Here is a 14,958-nt window from a genome sequence, read left to right as displayed (position 1 = left end):
TAAAATTTTAAAGAAAAAAATATAGGTGTAAGAGGTTCTCTTTTACAGCGGCGCGAAATCGTGAGGAAGCCGCCAAGACTTCGACGGTTATGGTGCGGCGGCTAACTAGATTCGGTAATTTTCAAAATTCGAAATCGCGAACGCAAAATTCTCGAGTGCAAAACGCGAAAACAAAGATTGGAAAATCAAACCACAGACTTTACGTTGCCAGCCATGGAATAGTCTTGGCTTGTGAAACCACGCGGTATATAAAGCATTCGCAGCTCTGGTCTTCAGTCATCTAGTCATCGCAATAGCCTCAACAACCCCCTCCCCCTCTAGCAACGCTTAATGAACTTGCTAAACAGTCAGACATCCGGAACTCGTTCCAGGAGTCTCATTTCTCGTCCGCAATGGCAGCTTGTGGCGTACTCCCCCCTGGCGAAACTCCACCTCTCCGTTGCTCTGTAGGAGGTCTGCAGGCGGCAATCCAGCCAACGACTAGAAACCTCTCGATAGCAGATCCCCCAAGTCCACCAAAGATTCTGTCGATCAAGGACCTCGATGACGTCTCTGAGGACCTAGACCTGGACACTGGCAAAATCCGATTCACGACCTTCTACATCGTCGACGAGGATGCATTTGCCTTTTTCGGCACCGTCTCCAAGCCCAGCAAGGACATCACTGTACAAGACATCAACTCCGCACTGGCGCGTATCCCAGACGAGCAGATCTATCCTTCGATACCTACAGACTCTACCCTGACAGTTGCTCCGGGTCTGATCGTGGACGAGGTGGACAAATTCTACACCAAAAGGCCCAATTTTGGGATTTACGATCGGGTTCAAGACTCAGACTACCTCTCCGAGCTTCTCTATCGCGAGGCTTGCATCATGGAGGCCGTCGCTAAGCACCCTCACCCCAATATTGTTGGATATCACGGCGTGCGTGTGCGGCGTGGGCGGATCACCGGCATTATTCTGGACAGGCACAAGGATACCCTTCTGAACCGTATCCGCGAAGGACGAGCAATCAACAAGGGTGCTTTCACACAAGCCCTCGCGTCAGCAGTTGCCTACCTGCACTCGATCGGTCTCGCCCACAACGACATCAATCCGGAGAATGTTATGGTGAATGAGCAAGATATGCCGATTCTTATTGACTTCGGGTCTTGCCAGCCCCCTCGGAAGCGCCTACTTACCTCTGGCACCGTGGGATGGACATGGGACACTTTCCTCCACTCTGACCAGAGAAACGATCTGTTCGCACTGGGCAAAATTGCGTGCTGGTTGAAGAATCCCACGTTTTAGGAGACCGAGGCGTACCTGGGTAGGACCGCTGTTCGTCGAGCAGTGAATGTTTTTCTAAACTCAAATTGTTACTGTCTTAATCTATGAATCAGAGTGTGCTTCAGCCATCATGGGACTGGCATGTCAGCGACGGTTAAGGCCAGGCGCATGATCCAGCCACTTTCTTGACCGGTCGATGCAGACACACATGGTTAGCAGCATGGTGTCGTGAATACATCCACCATTGGTTCCCTTGAGCCTCAACGGTTTTCTTTCCGTCATATTTGAGCATTCCAACGCTCCGAGATACACATTCATTGTCTGGCGTAGATAACAAACCCCCTCGAGCGATTCATACGCTCCCCCTACCTGTAGGTAACACTCTTGGCAAAGTCCTCCATCTCTGGCTTGGGGGTTTGGCTGGTCATCGCTACTCTTCACAGGCCTATTGCTGCAAGGACTCAGGTCATGCCATTACCCCTCTTTTGAGCCGCAATAGAACATAGTAGATATATAAATGTTGATCTTAAACAGCATCGGAGCCGGAACCTATTTTGAAGCTGTGCCTTCACATTCACAGCAAACCCCATAATATTTCTTCCTTGAAGTAAATCCACAAGCATACAGTTAAAGCTTGCAATATTTGTATTCTGTTTCTAGCACTCGAAAGTTGAATTGCTAACCTAAACGTTTAGGTGTAACCCCCCCCCCGAAACGGTGTTGAAAGTAAAACCCCAGAAGGACGGCTCAACAAAAACTTGGTACACAACGATCTCACATGACTGTGAGAAGCACGATTGCCCAACATCATCGAAATACGTTTCGCCTCCCCCTGCGAATGAGCAGGACCAGGTGCGTCTCAGTTGTGGGTTAAGAGCCAATATGCCAAACATCATAATTAGGGCCAAGGAACAGAATGAGACACATTTTTCGGTACTGTTTGATGGACAGTAGGGGAATTGTTGAATATTGGGAGGATTTCCTAGAGGAGTCGTATCCCTCATCGGCTGCGCGCCGATATGTTAACTGTGGTTGCAGGGGGAAGTTTTGTCAACTTAGCAATCACACGTTTAGGCCAAAACGCTGAGGTATAAGGCCTGATTGGCTAGATCAGCCCTCACTCTCCCTTTGGAGTGTGACTTCTACGCCGAAACGCCAAGCTGACAAAACTTCCCCCTGCAACCACAGTAGTTTCCCACACTCGTTGGCATAGATGGCTCCATTTTCACACGCAGTGGCGGCAAGATTAGGGTGCATTCAGGCCGATTTTAGGACTTATGAGCAAGGTCGTATCCAGGTTTTCGAGCTGTGGGGTGAGTTTGGTGCTGGCAACATGCCGCAAGTCTGATTGGTGATGGGGTTCCGGAGCCGCATGATTCTCATCACGTAACCTCAAGAGGCAGTCCGGAATGCGAGGGTGGTGGCGAGACGAGCAGCGAGGAGTCTGCCTCACTGCAGCAGGGCGCAGTGCAGGTCTCTTATCGGTGTATGCAGTGTATGCAGGCGCCCTGATGCGGTGGTTTACGACGTGTTTGCCTTCTGCTGCCTTGGTCGAGTGAGGTCACCGCGTGGTCGAGAGAGCAGCAGGCGAGAAAAAGCAGAAAAAGCACCGCATTGGACGAGGATGGTCGGCCACGATGATGGCAGACGCTGCCAAAAGCTGCATCCTGCAGCAGCGACGAGTCCTTCACCGGCCGTCCTGTCGCGATAGCGTCGATCCCTCCCCGATGGGGCGCCAAGCGTGCGCAACCCGGCCGCGCCCATCCGCATTCGAAAGCAGGGCGGCGAATGGCATTCACCCTCCACGCCTTCCATCCAATCGCACTCCAGCTGGTCGAGTGACGATCTCCAGCAATGTTGCCCTGTTGGGCTTGGCCCTCGTCCTTCGTCCACCGCCTGCGCGACCCGCTTCCGGGCGCTCCTTCAGACGTCCTCCGACACGAGCCAACGCATCGCTGGCGGCTTGTCGGTGCGTCTAAAAGCCCATCATCGCCCATCCTGCTCCAGCTTCCTCACTTTCTGCCCGCCTTGCCATTCTGCACGCCCCCCATTCGTGTCCCCTCTTCGCAAGCGACGAACATCCTACTGTAAGATCTCTGCACAGACAACGGTCCTGCTGTGAGGTTGCTGATCGCTCCTGTCGCTGCAGCTTGCTTCCCATCCATCGTTAACACCACCGTCTCCATCATGGCTGCGGCCTTCGCCAGTACCAACATCCAGATCCCAGAGCTCGAGCAGCTCAAGCGGAATTTTTGGAATACCTACGCACACCTCCCCGAGCAGCAGCGCCTGGAGCTTTGGTCACAATGCGCGTCCATGCCCACCGGCAATGCCGCCAACGCGGTCGCTCAGCCGTCGCTGGCACACCAAACACCACGATCAATGTCCTACTCGACGTTCGACATGACGCAACTACCAGTATGGAATACACATTTGGTTCTCACCTCCTCCTCTAACGGCCCCTAGACCTCCGACTCCGGTTCCATGGATCGCGTCCGGTCTGCTCCCGCCGCGGTCGCCATGGGACGCTCGATATCCTCCACAGGCACAACCAGCCAGCTGCAGCGATGCAGCTCGTCGTTGTCAAATCCATGCGACGAGCTGTCCACCGACTACACCTTCTCCTCAGGATCCGCCTCGGTCCGAAGACAGTCTTCGCTGCAACCCATCGTCGAGACCTCGCCCTTCAGCAATGAGGGCATGGTTGAGTACACCCCCGAACAATACATCACGACCTGCATCGAGCCCTCCGGCTCTCCTTCTCTCTCCCTCTCCCAACCCCAGAACCCCCGACAATTGCACGTGCAGCTGACACCAACCGCACAGTGGAGTCCGTCGCTCGACGACTCTACCTCACCCAGCACACCCTCCACTGCTCTGATGACGCCTGTTACTCAAGCGGGTAACACGATGAGTCGTCAGTGCAGCCTCAACCCTTTCTTTGATGACGTTTCAATGTTGCGTGTTCAGTCTGATGCTTCTAGTTTTTTTACTGTCCTCTCTGAGGATGGTGCCTTTTCTTTTCTTTCTGATGTTGATGAGAAGAGTATCAGCAATTGCGTTGATAATCCTCCTTTCCTTAATTTCACTGGGCCTCCCAGTGAAAGTTTCCTTTGCCCTGCCCCTGTCTCTGCAAGTGTGTCTGCACTTGCTTCTTCCGAGCACAAGAACATGCGGGACCTGGCGGAGGATATGCGGAGGTCCGCTTCAGCTTCTAGCGAGAGTGATGCGAGCAACGCCTCAGCGTCCTCGACAAGCACTCGCCAGTCACGACGCGAACGCGAGATTGCTGCGCAAGCATCTCGCAAGATTGCCCCGAAGGCAGTCGCAAGCAACGACGAGACCAAGTCTGCATCATCTAATGTTTCGATGGTGCGGATACGGTCTGAGGACGGTTCGTCCAAGAATGTTGGTGTCATCAGTAAAGCTCCGTATGTGCGGCCTCAGCACCCGAAAATCATGTGCCCGCACTGCAACGAACGGCGCGAGGGCTTTCGTGGCACACATGAGCTCGAACGACACGTGCAGCGTGCCCATGTCGCCGTTAGAAAAGGCTACATCTGCATCGACGCCTCGCCTGACAAGAAGTTCCTCGCCAACTGCAAGCATTGTCGCAACAAGAAGACCTACGGCGCGTACTACAACGCTGCTGCTCATCTTCGACGCGCCCACTTCCATCCTCGCAAGCGAGGCCGAAAGGGCAAGCACGACGAGAAGCGTGGGGGTATCGGTGGTGGTGATGACCCGCCCATGGACTACCTCAAGCAGAATTGGATTCGCGAGGTTGAGGTGCAAAACAAGCAGATCATCGGGCAGTCACCTGACAGCGCTTCGGAAGGCGCTGAGCCCAGCTTTGATGCGACCCATGACGTCGACTCTGCCTACTCCAGCCAGTCTTCCCTGCCTCAACCCCCGACGACCGATGTGTCCATGTCGATCGACACCACCAACCAGTACATCGACTACAGCATGTGCATGACTGAGAGTGAACCCATGTACGACCCGAGAATAGTGTACACGAACGAGCCGAACAACACGTCGACAGGTGATATCAGCAACTTCCAGTTCGATGCGTATATGGCTTAGGCCATATACTTCTTTCCTCTCTACATGTATATAATGACCTTGTCATGGGCTGGCGCTCGGATCTTGCGGTTTCGATGATAGTGACCGCCAACTAGGGGCGGTTGAGGCAGGTCTGCATCTTTGGCGTTTGGTTTACCGTTGTCATCATGTCATGAGATGCTTACGAGTTTCCTTTATCGTACATCGAGGATCGTTCGAAAGTATGTGGTTGTATTACTGCCTTTCGATTTTCTGATAGCACCACCCGTTCATGGTGGTGTTGTTTCCTTGGCTGGATAAACATCTTTAGTCGTGGTATCGTTCGTCGTCGGTCGTGTTGTATGTTGCTGCTACTGCTAGTACTATTGCTATTTAGTCGACGGTCCTGGCGTTGCCATGGACAAAAATACAGTTTGTATTTCATGCACTTCTCCCGCCCGCAGCCCGTTCGGATCAGCTTCGCTGGTCCCTCGCGGCGCGATACTACCTCTATTTCATTCTCCCGGTAGAAGTCATGAGGAGTGGTGTTGACAGAGACGCCATCCAACATCACTGTTCCCACGTAGTATGGCTTTAGCAACCACAAGCCACCACTGTCTATCTATGCCTTGCTGAACAATGCTATTGTCCTCGAGATATATGCGGAACGAATTCTCTTTGTTCATACTCTTAGTGTCTAACAATACATTGTCCTTCTGCTCAACGCTACGTCTCTTTGTCCTATTATTCTCTTCCTTAATGCCATCTAATAAACCATTCGACCTTGCCGTCTTCACTATTATCATACCGCCCGCCGCTCAGTTCCTACAACTTCAAGCTAAATCTCCGTTCCTCAATATCCTATGCACTCGAGACACACAAGCGAGCAAGTTACATTCCCTCCTCTCCCCAATAAATGGCAGGCCTCTCCCCCACCGGGATCCGCGGCCCCGGAACCAACAACAACATTTTCTTCTTCCCGCCCTACGACGGCAAACAATACGACTCTCCTCCCCAGTCTTCCAGCCAAACTCATCGTTCGGTGCGCTATCCGTCTGCACTTCCTGATGGAAAGACGCTGCGCAGCCGTAACCCCGCGGGCAGTAAGTACGACGTCCGCGCTACATATCCAGCGCAGCATGTGCTCCGGCAACCGTCTGAGGATAAGGGAATGCAAAGTGAAGAGGGCGCGTTGGGGGCTTTGTTTCTGAGGGCGCGGATTCCGGAGGAGGATGGCGAGTTGAGGAAGATGCAGGATGAGGAGGGGAAGAGGGGGAAGAGGGACTTTGATGGAGATGCTGAGAGGAGCTGGATAAGGGCCGAGCAGAAGGGAGGTAGAAGGAGGATGGTTAGCAAGCCGCCTGTGAAAAACAGGAAGAGATCGGTGGTGCTGGAGAAGAGACAGAGCAGCGAAGAGGAAAGCGAGCAGCACCCGCACGAATGTCGCAAGTGCAGGAGGAAAGCGCGGGGGCATGGTATTTGGAAGGCGCTAGAGAAGTACTCGATGCTGGTGGTGTGCGTGCTGGGCTTCTATCTGTTGCCCGCTGCGGGCGCGCAGCAGCTTCCTAGTTCGGGGAGCAGTGCTAGCATGCACGACGCCGCGAATAGCACGTCCTCGTCCGCCGCAGCAGATCCATGGATGCTAACCGGCTACTTCGCCGAAACAGGCCTCGCCATGCTCTTCCGCCCGCTCACGCTGCTCTGCTCTCTCCTTCCCTCTTTCGTCAACCCCCTAGCGCTGCTCTCGCTCCCCCCGATCTCTCTCACACTCTTCATCCTCCTCTGCGCCGTGCGGCGCGACATCCTCGTGCCTGCTCTGAGCTGCCTGCTGCTGCAGTTAGAAACGCGCGCGGCGTGGACATGCTTCGGGCTCATTGGGCTAGCAGCCGGGGGCGACGTTGGGCGATGGGTGGACGAGGAGGTGTGGTGGTTGTGTAGGGAGGCGGTTATCCAAGCTGTGGAGGGGGTGGTGTGGTGTACTGCTGTGGTGCTGGATATTGCGCTTTGTGTTCTGAGTGTTTGTCTTTGCGGATTGCTGGATTCCGCGGATGTGGTGGGTCTGGTACTGGAGAGAATCGCGCCCTGGGCTGTGGATCGCGTTGTTGAGCTGCGGATTGGGGTTGGATTGTTGCTGGTTGAGCTTACTGATCTGCTTGGGATGTGTGGGCTGCTTGTTTTGAGGAGGTCGAGAGGCTTTTGGGTGGGTGTTATGGTTGCTGTTTTGGCGGCGAATTGGGGAGGTGTGGCGTTGAGGGAGTGGTGGGAGAGTGGGAGAGTTAGTGAGGTGAGGAGGCTGGGTGGAAGTACAGAGAGGATTGCGAAGGTTGCTATTTACTGAGAGCTAGGTCATGTGTTTGTTGGGTTTTGCAGGCTTGTTAGCATTTTGGTATTGAGCATCTTGTTTTGAGTTGGGCACACCGCACAGGTAGCATTCGCATAAGTGATGATAGAAGATATCGTTTGGTTATGGTTTGAAGATGTATATCATACACAGCCGTCATATTCGTAGAAGCCAACAGGGAATGTCCTCCTCAAAGTATCGTCAGCTCCATTTCCAGGCCATTCCAGAGAGCTTAGAGAACCTTCGACTAGTCTGCCGGGCCAGTCCCCCTCAAGAGATCGCCGTCCACAGCCTAATCCTGAACACCAGTATTCGGATAGTTACCGCCCTTCTTCGGATTATCAACCGGATTCGCGGGTCCACCTTGCTGTCCCAGTGCGCCTCCGATCTTTGCATCCGCGCCCTTCTGCTGCTGAATAGCATCACGGGCTTGCTGTTGCTCCGCCTTCTTTCTGTCCTATGAATCAGTGCCCATGCATTCCACACAGAAACAACCAGGAGTTATCTCACCTATCCAGATCCGAGGCCAGATCAGGCTGCTCTCCACCGCCACCCATACTCTTTCCCCTGCCAGCTACTGCATCAGCAACCCTCCCCTCGCCCGGCGCCGCCATCTGCTCGCCATCCAGCTCATTGTGCCTTCCCACGTCCTCCCCTGTCAAGCCTTTGCTCTCTTCTCCAGCTGGCGCGCCATGAATGCCCTGGCCTAGTGCTGAGGGTTGTCCTTGGGAGTTGGAAGATTGTTTTTGGGGGATGCGCCGCTCAACGGGCTGGGACTCATCGTGGGCATTGATAGCTGATTGCTTGCGCTCGGAGGGGTCTTTAGTGGACGGGTTGCCTAGGGTGGTGTAGGCTTGGGCTTGAGTTGGCTGGGAGGGGCCGGAAGGATCGAGGGCAGACATTCTGGTGGTTGATGCTGGTCAATTTGTTGAATGTGTGCAACTGAGGAGTATAGAATATAAAGCAGCGTGTATTTGTGACGTTGTGCGGAAGATGGTGTTTCTGTCGTGGATGGCTTCATGGCAATGTGAATTTCGATAGCTATGACGTAGGCGGGGCCCTGTCATTGACGCGCGCTGCCCCGCGACATCGCTTCTTTTTCTCGTCATGTGAGAGCGTTGTGTGTGATTTCGAGCGGTAATTACTCTGACCTTTAAGTAATAGAAGATTGGGCGTGGGTGATAGGGTACGAAGTGATCTTACTCTCATGTGTACCTTTACGTAAAGGCATAGGAGCTTCTGTGTACCTGGGTGAACTACAGTCCCGAAAATGGCGCAATGCCACCTCCGTCTCGATGCTCTGCTTCTCGTTAGGAAAAATGCTAGACAGTTACTCAAATAAGGTTGATTGGTCTGCTCCTCCTTAAATGTTTGCCAGACTGATTGGATCCCATCGAGGACTCTCAGGAACTTACCGCTGGGGTGCTAGTCCGAGCAGCATTTACATCTGCTCTCCAGACTGACGCAGCCTCCTTTTCCAAACCCAAAATCAGAACGCCAGAAAATGAGCATTCACCTGAACGCCGTCGCTATGCTGTGAAACAGGCGCCAAACCAAGGCTATTGGGTCTCCATAACAGAGTCTTCCGACTCTTCCCTCAAGTCCGCTACGTGGTTGGTCAGCTCATGATTCTCCCGCGTAGACTCTGCTGTCTTGGCGGCTCTCTCACGAGTCTTCAGACACCACTCTCGAATGGAATCTGCAGCTCCTCCCTCGATCTTGACTTCTTTGGCGTCGGCGGTCTTTCCTAAAACTGTCCCTTGGAATCGCTGTTCCTGGCCACTTTTGTTGTGCTTCTTCATGAGTGCTATGCTGTGTGAGTGCGGAGTCTTGGACATTCTAGCGAGAGGGAACATACAGCTGAGGTAATCTTCCAGCTCTTCCGCATCCAGCTGCTCCGTCGCCGTAGGTTGCTGCCCTGCGGGCGGCTGCGACTTGACGAGGCCTGCTATCCGTCTGATCTCCCTGTTCTTGGGACCCTTGACCCACTCAATGAACTCGGTCACGTCTGCGGTGTCCTCTGCGTCCCTCCTTTTCTCTTCCTTGCTGCGCGCCCCAGAATCCTCGTCGTACTCTTCTAGTGGCTTCCTCAAAATCTCCTTCCATAGCTCTTCTGCGGCGGTCAGGGTGGGCACAAGGAGGCCGCAGTCCTGCATTGCTACGCGCACATCGCTGATGTCTGGGGTGGGATCGTTGTGGCTGGAATACGCGTTGTAGGCCGTGTGAGACGCGAGCAGAGTGAGATAGCGCGCCGTAAGGTCTACCACGGTGTCGACGACGGAGGGTTTGGCCCCGTTGAAGCCAGCGGCACGTAGCATATGGAGAACGGCGGGCCGCAGGAGGCTGTGGAAGAGGTCGTCTGTAGACATGCTGGCGAGTCGCGAACCGGTTGCGCAGTCGTCTTATGAGCTGTCGCAGATTATCGCGGGAGGAAATAGCGCATTGTGTAGTCGCGGCAAGGTCCACCGTGGCAAAGGGCAGGTATAATAAGAGTGAGTGCAGCTCGACGAGCTTGGGTCTTTCACGAAACCGAGGCACGCCAAGACCAACTATTGTCTGGTTGCCGCAGCCCCAACCTCACTTTGACCCAGCTTTCGACAACCCTACGAGCCCGCCGATGCAGTACCTGCAGCCGCGCAGAGATTCACTACCGCCGCATCAGTATTGCCCGCCCTCTTAGCGAAGATGAAGATCAAGCTCAAGAACCCGACTGCTGCGGATGGCACGCCTTCACAGGCAAGCCCGAACGAAGCTCCCCAATCCGCGCCCGCGCCCGCTCCCGCTACAGCTCCAGCGCCAAAGCTTTCCCTGAAATTCAAGACTACTCCTGCTCCCCCAGCTGATACAACCGAAAGCCAGGCTGGAGATGCGCCGAAGCAGAAGCGCAAGTATACCAGGAAGCCCAAGGTAGACGGAAACGGAGAGCCGCTTCCAGCAGCGAAGCCTGGCCCGAAGCCTAAAAAGCGACCACTAGAAGACGGTGACGAGGGCTCCCCCATGGCCAAGCGCAAGCCGAAGCCTACCGCGAAGAGCCTAGCCATGGTTCACGAGAGCGACGACGACGACGCGCTCCCCGAGCCCGTTATGGCGCCCGTGGTGCGGCCGCGACCAGTGCCCACGCGCACGCAGTCAGTCAAGCTATCTTTCAAGCCAAAGGGCTCAGCACCCCAGCGGACGGCCACAGCGATAATCAAGGTCAAAGGCGCGGGGAAGCCACCGCCCAGGCCTCCCGGTGTCGGATACGATAGCGAAGCGGAAGAGGCGGAGATAGACCCGGCTATAGAGTCACAATTCGTACTGCGGATGCTGCCCGGCTCCGACTGTGATCTACTAGCCCAATCGATCAAGGACAAAACTATCGGCAAGAGCGTGTCACAAGGTGGACCAGGAGTCTACTTCCGGTTCTTCGACCGGGAGGGCCGACGGGCTATGGTCACGATTCAAGGGCGCTGCTACGCAGCCTCTATGGTCGAGCTGCCCTGCGTCATTGAATCGCTGAAGAGCTGGAACAAGAAAGACTGGGTCAAGACTGCGGACGTCTGTCAGATGCTGCTTGTGCTAGGCCGCGTTAACAACGAGGAGGAAGCTAAGAAGTACTCCCGTCCACGCGAAGTCGAGCCTGATTCCCATCGCTATCCGCATGGCCTGACCCCGCCCATGCGGTGGGTGCGCAAGCGCCGTTTCCGACCGCGCAAGTCATACCTCGATGTTGAGCGAATCGAGAATCAGACGGAGGCTCTACTAGCAGAGGATAACAATGCGGAGGAAACGAGGCATGAGCTAGTGGACAGCGACCACGAGACCTCAGAGGAAGGGTCCTCGGGAGAGGATGCTGAAGGCGAGGATGAGGAGATGGCTGATGCGCTAGAATTCGCCGAGACGCCTGCGGAAGAAGCTGTGGACCAGGGCGAACTCGAGCAATTGCTGCATGCTGGGTTCATGGCAGACGATGAAGTCCAGGTCGACGTCGACGACGACGGCATAGACGCCCTGTTCGGCGCCACCATCGGAGTAGAAAACCCCGCAACATCGCGTGAGGTCGCGATGCACGCGCTCGGTCAACGCGGCGACGTGGTCCTCGAGCCCGAAAGCACAGCTTCCACGCCCGCCGCAGCCACCTCTCCCGACGACGATAGTGACGACGACGATAAGCAGGATGAAGACAGGCAGGTGGATCAGGGAGCCGAAGATAGGCGGAATAAAATCAATCAGACTAGAGACAAAATTATGGAATTGGAGAATGCGATCAAGGGGAATATCGAGATGCGCGACAGTGCGCAGAATCCGCTCTACAGGCAGAGGCTGCAGGCTAGGATCGACAAACAGATTGCAGACAAACGGGTCCTGCTGGCGACGATTGGCGAGGGCGACGACGACGATTAGGCAGATGCGCTCCGGCTGACGCTGGCTGTTCCTTGGTTTATGGTAGATGGCAGCAGCTTCTTGGAGTTCGGGTTGGACTGCATGAAGTCCACCTTTAGTTCGCTATCTACATCTCACGACGCCTTGAGCATTAGGATCAGGCTATGAACTATAGTAATTGCGATAACATGGGCAGCACAAGGTCTTCCCAGTAGCCGTAATATGAACATCAATATCCTCGAAACATGCTCGTCCCGGCCCGGTTCCGTCTTCCAAACAATCAATCTCATCGTTCTAGATATGCCGTTCCCAGCAATAATATCAAATCGTTAATTTCTCACCCATCTCACTTTACCGTAATCGCTTCCAGCCCTCTACCCGCCTTTCTATCCCGTACCTAGCTATATGTCATCTCATCAAACCCCGTTTCTGCGCTGCCTGGCGGGAAAGCTTGTCTTGACATCATTGTTGTCACTGTCATCTCGCTTCGTCCACTCATCTCCCGTGTCTCCGCCTACTGCGCTTTTGAAAAGCGCATGCGTGCTGCCTTTGGCACTGTAAGCGAAGTTGGGCACGATCATCGCAGGGACCGGGGCTGTGTGTGTGTGTGTTTCGTATTCGGGCGATCGTGATAAGATCGCGAAGACGGATGGATGACAGGCGAATACGAGCGAAGGGAGGCTTGACGACCGCTGCAACGTCTGGTCTGAGATGTATTTACGCGTTTCTGAGTTTAGATGTAAGCAAGTAGAATGTTGAGATGTGTAGGAAGGGGGAAGATATTGAGGCCTCCATCATATATTGATTGATTGAGTAGTGGGTTGGTTGATCTTTGTTTCCCATCACGCACGAGAGAGGCTAGCGTGCTCCGTCCGTGGGCTTCAAGCCATTGCCGCCCCTGGTCGTCGTCACTTGCTGGACAAAGCGTCGTGTCAAACGTTGGAAACACCGCCGATATCCTCCTCACATCGCAATTACGCGCCGAAAACCCCAATGAAATCCAATTGTGAAAAATTTTCCTAGTCCCGTCTGCTTACGCGTTCGCGGCCTCGAAAATCTATACCCACCTACCCACCACTGTGGTCATTACTATTCTAGGAATCGCAGCACTACCTACTGTACTTCGTCAGGAAAAGGAGAAGTCTCACTCGCAGACTAAGAAGTTTCGTCCACCCCCAGCGAAAAAGGAACCGACGAGCCAGTGAGCATCTGCGCGGTCCTGCATTCCCTCTTCGGCCCGATTTTTCGAGCACCTGGACAAAAGATCCGGCCGGCGCTTGTCCCTGGACCGGACTGCTAGCTTAATTCTTAGCGTGCCATCGACGATCGCGTGAAGCTTATTGTGATGGTGGTCGTTGGTGGAGGCTTGTGGTGAGATTCGAGGTTGCAGGCGGTTTCTTTGTGAAACGGAATGGCTTGGACGTGTAACGTCGGACTTGAATTCCTGAGGGTGGCGTGGGTGTTTGTGTGAGATTGAGGCGACCCGTGTATGGCGTTGCGGTCTCCGGAGTAATTGGCCGGGTTCGACGCGCGTAAAGACGCCTTGCAGAATGTTGAGTAAGAAGATCCTCACGTTACTAATTAGCAGGATGGAAAAATATTTTGAGGCACCTTGCGGCGCCGATGATGCTTGATTGTGATGCTGGTGAGCTATCTATACAAGACTGACATGCAATCCGGGTCGTGAAGCACACATTAGAGGATGCATGTAGTCATATCGTGTGTGGACCAAAACCCATTACCGCTGGTGCCCAGGCCAACCTGTAAAGAAAGCTGCAAGCAGACAGCCATTACCCCATAACTATCGCCGTGCAAAACATTACTCCGACTTTTCGAGTGTAACCGACCATGCAGATGTTGCTGAGGATGAAAAGCAATGTATCAACCACTCCACCAAAAGCCGCCGGACGATATGTCGTCGAAGTCGGAACGCCGTAGCGAGAAGGGAAGATTCGCGTCGTGAAGCATCGCCCAGCGTTTATGCGAGGACGAAGCCGAAGACGGCGAGGGCGAGACCGCCGAGGGAGACCATGTTGGCGGTAGCAGCGCCAGTCTCAGCCGGAGGAGCAGTGCCGCTGGCGCTCGGCGAGCCACCTGCGCCGGAGGTGCCGGCCGGGGTCGAGGTAACCGGGACGGTCGAGTTGGCGAACGACGGGACCTGGGTAGTCACGACGACCGGGATAGTGGTGTTGGCAGCCGGCGCAGACGGGACAGGGACAACGGGGGTCTCGGACGGGGCGACAGACGGAACCGGAGTCTCAGTGGGGACGACCTCAGTGACCGAGGGGACCACAGTTGCCGTGGGGGTGGGCACCTCGGACGTCGCAGACGGAGCCTGGATCTGGCCGTCGGAGATCTGGGTGATGGGGTTGACCTGAGGGGCGGCCTGGGCGCCGATGGCGGCGAGGACAGCGAGGGAGATGGTGAAGCGCATATTGGCGGTGGGTGGTGTTGAGTGTGTGGTAGTATAGAAGATGTATGAACCTCTAAGGTATCGTTGAATTGATAGACGCAGGTAGCGAGTGGAGGACCGACGGGCTGAGCGAAGGGCGCGATCGGTTGTGTGCGTTGGAAGTTGTGTGTGGATAGAGAGAGAGAGAGAGAGCAGGAGGAGGAATGCAACGAGGGAGGACAGTTATTTATCTGCAGGCGAGGCTGGGCTATGAGTGGGCGCGCGGCCGGCAGGCGGGGACAGCGACGCACGGGCCGAGTCCGGGTCGCGGCTGCTTGAAACGTCAAACAAGGCCCCAGCCAAGGCACAAGCCAGAAGCTTCCAAGTTTGATGGCGAGCAACGGGCCCGTCACCACCCAACGGCGCCGCCGTGAGCATCTCTTTCACCTTCACCATTTCTCCCCGCGACGCCGCCACGGCCGAAGCGCGATTCCCGCCTGCTTTCCGCTGCCGACAACATTTCCTCCTGCGATGCCCTCCTGCGGCTGCTT

At 54.9% G+C, this 14,958-nt stretch overlaps 8 protein-coding genes across 8 annotated transcripts; 4 read left to right on the top strand and 4 right to left on the bottom strand.

Annotated features, from left to right (window-relative positions):
• Window positions 1–176: 176 nt before the first annotated feature.
• BU26DRAFT_515796 (uncharacterized protein) lies at window positions 177–1,393 on the top strand. Its single transcript, XM_033828167.1, has one exon. It carries the CDS (start codon window positions 393–395, stop codon window positions 1,287–1,289), a length of 897 nt encoding a protein of 298 aa, XP_033688445.1. The 5' UTR covers window positions 177–392; the 3' UTR covers window positions 1,290–1,393.
• Window positions 1,394–1,769: 376 nt separating this feature from the next.
• On the bottom strand, window positions 1,770–2,393 carry BU26DRAFT_222838 (uncharacterized protein). The gene has a single exon (XM_033820780.1). It carries the CDS (start codon window positions 2,270–2,272, stop codon window positions 1,952–1,954), a length of 321 nt encoding a protein of 106 aa, XP_033688444.1. The 5' UTR covers window positions 2,273–2,393; the 3' UTR covers window positions 1,770–1,951.
• A 729-nt stretch (window positions 2,394–3,122) lies between these two features.
• BU26DRAFT_501618 (uncharacterized protein) lies at window positions 3,123–5,354 on the top strand (the record flags this gene model as incomplete). The annotated part of the gene is made up of 3 exons (XM_033826581.1): window positions 3,123–3,237; window positions 3,373–3,686; window positions 3,735–5,354. The coding sequence occupies 3 exons, from the start codon at window positions 3,123–3,125 to the stop codon at window positions 5,352–5,354; spliced, it is 2,049 nt and encodes a 682-aa protein (XP_033688443.1).
• Window positions 5,355–6,228: 874 nt separating this feature from the next.
• BU26DRAFT_560740 (uncharacterized protein) lies at window positions 6,229–7,650 on the top strand (the record flags this gene model as incomplete). The annotated part of the gene is made up of 1 exon (XM_033832825.1): window positions 6,229–7,650. The coding sequence occupies one exon, from the start codon at window positions 6,229–6,231 to the stop codon at window positions 7,648–7,650; it is 1,422 nt and encodes a 473-aa protein (XP_033688442.1).
• Window positions 7,651–7,945: 295 nt separating this feature from the next.
• BU26DRAFT_418180 (uncharacterized protein) lies at window positions 7,946–8,555 on the bottom strand (the record flags this gene model as incomplete). Its single annotated transcript, XM_033823239.1, has 2 exons — window positions 7,946–8,105; window positions 8,164–8,555. The coding sequence occupies 2 exons, from the start codon at window positions 8,553–8,555 to the stop codon at window positions 7,946–7,948; spliced, it is 552 nt and encodes a 183-aa protein (XP_033688441.1).
• Window positions 8,556–8,899: 344 nt separating this feature from the next.
• On the bottom strand, window positions 8,900–10,134 carry BU26DRAFT_515794 (uncharacterized protein). Its single transcript, XM_033828166.1, has 2 exons — window positions 9,512–10,134; window positions 8,900–9,460 (listed from the first exon to the last, which is right to left on the bottom strand). Exons 1-2 carry the CDS (start codon window positions 10,020–10,022, stop codon window positions 9,213–9,215), a joined length of 759 nt encoding a protein of 252 aa, XP_033688440.1. The 5' UTR covers window positions 10,023–10,134; the 3' UTR covers window positions 8,900–9,212.
• A 58-nt stretch (window positions 10,135–10,192) lies between these two features.
• BU26DRAFT_515792 (uncharacterized protein) lies at window positions 10,193–12,243 on the top strand. The gene has a single exon (XM_033828165.1). The coding sequence runs from the start codon at window positions 10,339–10,341 to the stop codon at window positions 12,034–12,036; it is 1,698 nt and encodes a 565-aa protein (XP_033688439.1). The 5' UTR covers window positions 10,193–10,338; the 3' UTR covers window positions 12,037–12,243.
• Window positions 12,244–13,632: 1,389 nt separating this feature from the next.
• On the bottom strand, window positions 13,633–14,531 carry BU26DRAFT_515791 (uncharacterized protein). The gene has a single exon (XM_033828164.1). It carries the CDS (start codon window positions 14,447–14,449, stop codon window positions 13,994–13,996), a length of 456 nt encoding a protein of 151 aa, XP_033688438.1. The 5' UTR covers window positions 14,450–14,531; the 3' UTR covers window positions 13,633–13,993.
• Window positions 14,532–14,958: the final 427 nt, after the last annotated feature.

This window comes from Trematosphaeria pertusa, assembly GCF_010094035.1.
Source record: "Trematosphaeria pertusa strain CBS 122368 unplaced genomic scaffold BU26scaffold_3, whole genome shotgun sequence".
NCBI classification, from domain to species: domain Eukaryota; kingdom Fungi; phylum Ascomycota; class Dothideomycetes; order Pleosporales; family Trematosphaeriaceae; genus Trematosphaeria; species Trematosphaeria pertusa.
The sequence above is the reverse complement of the archived record's forward strand: the minus strand, read 5'-3'. Positions and strand labels throughout refer to the sequence as shown.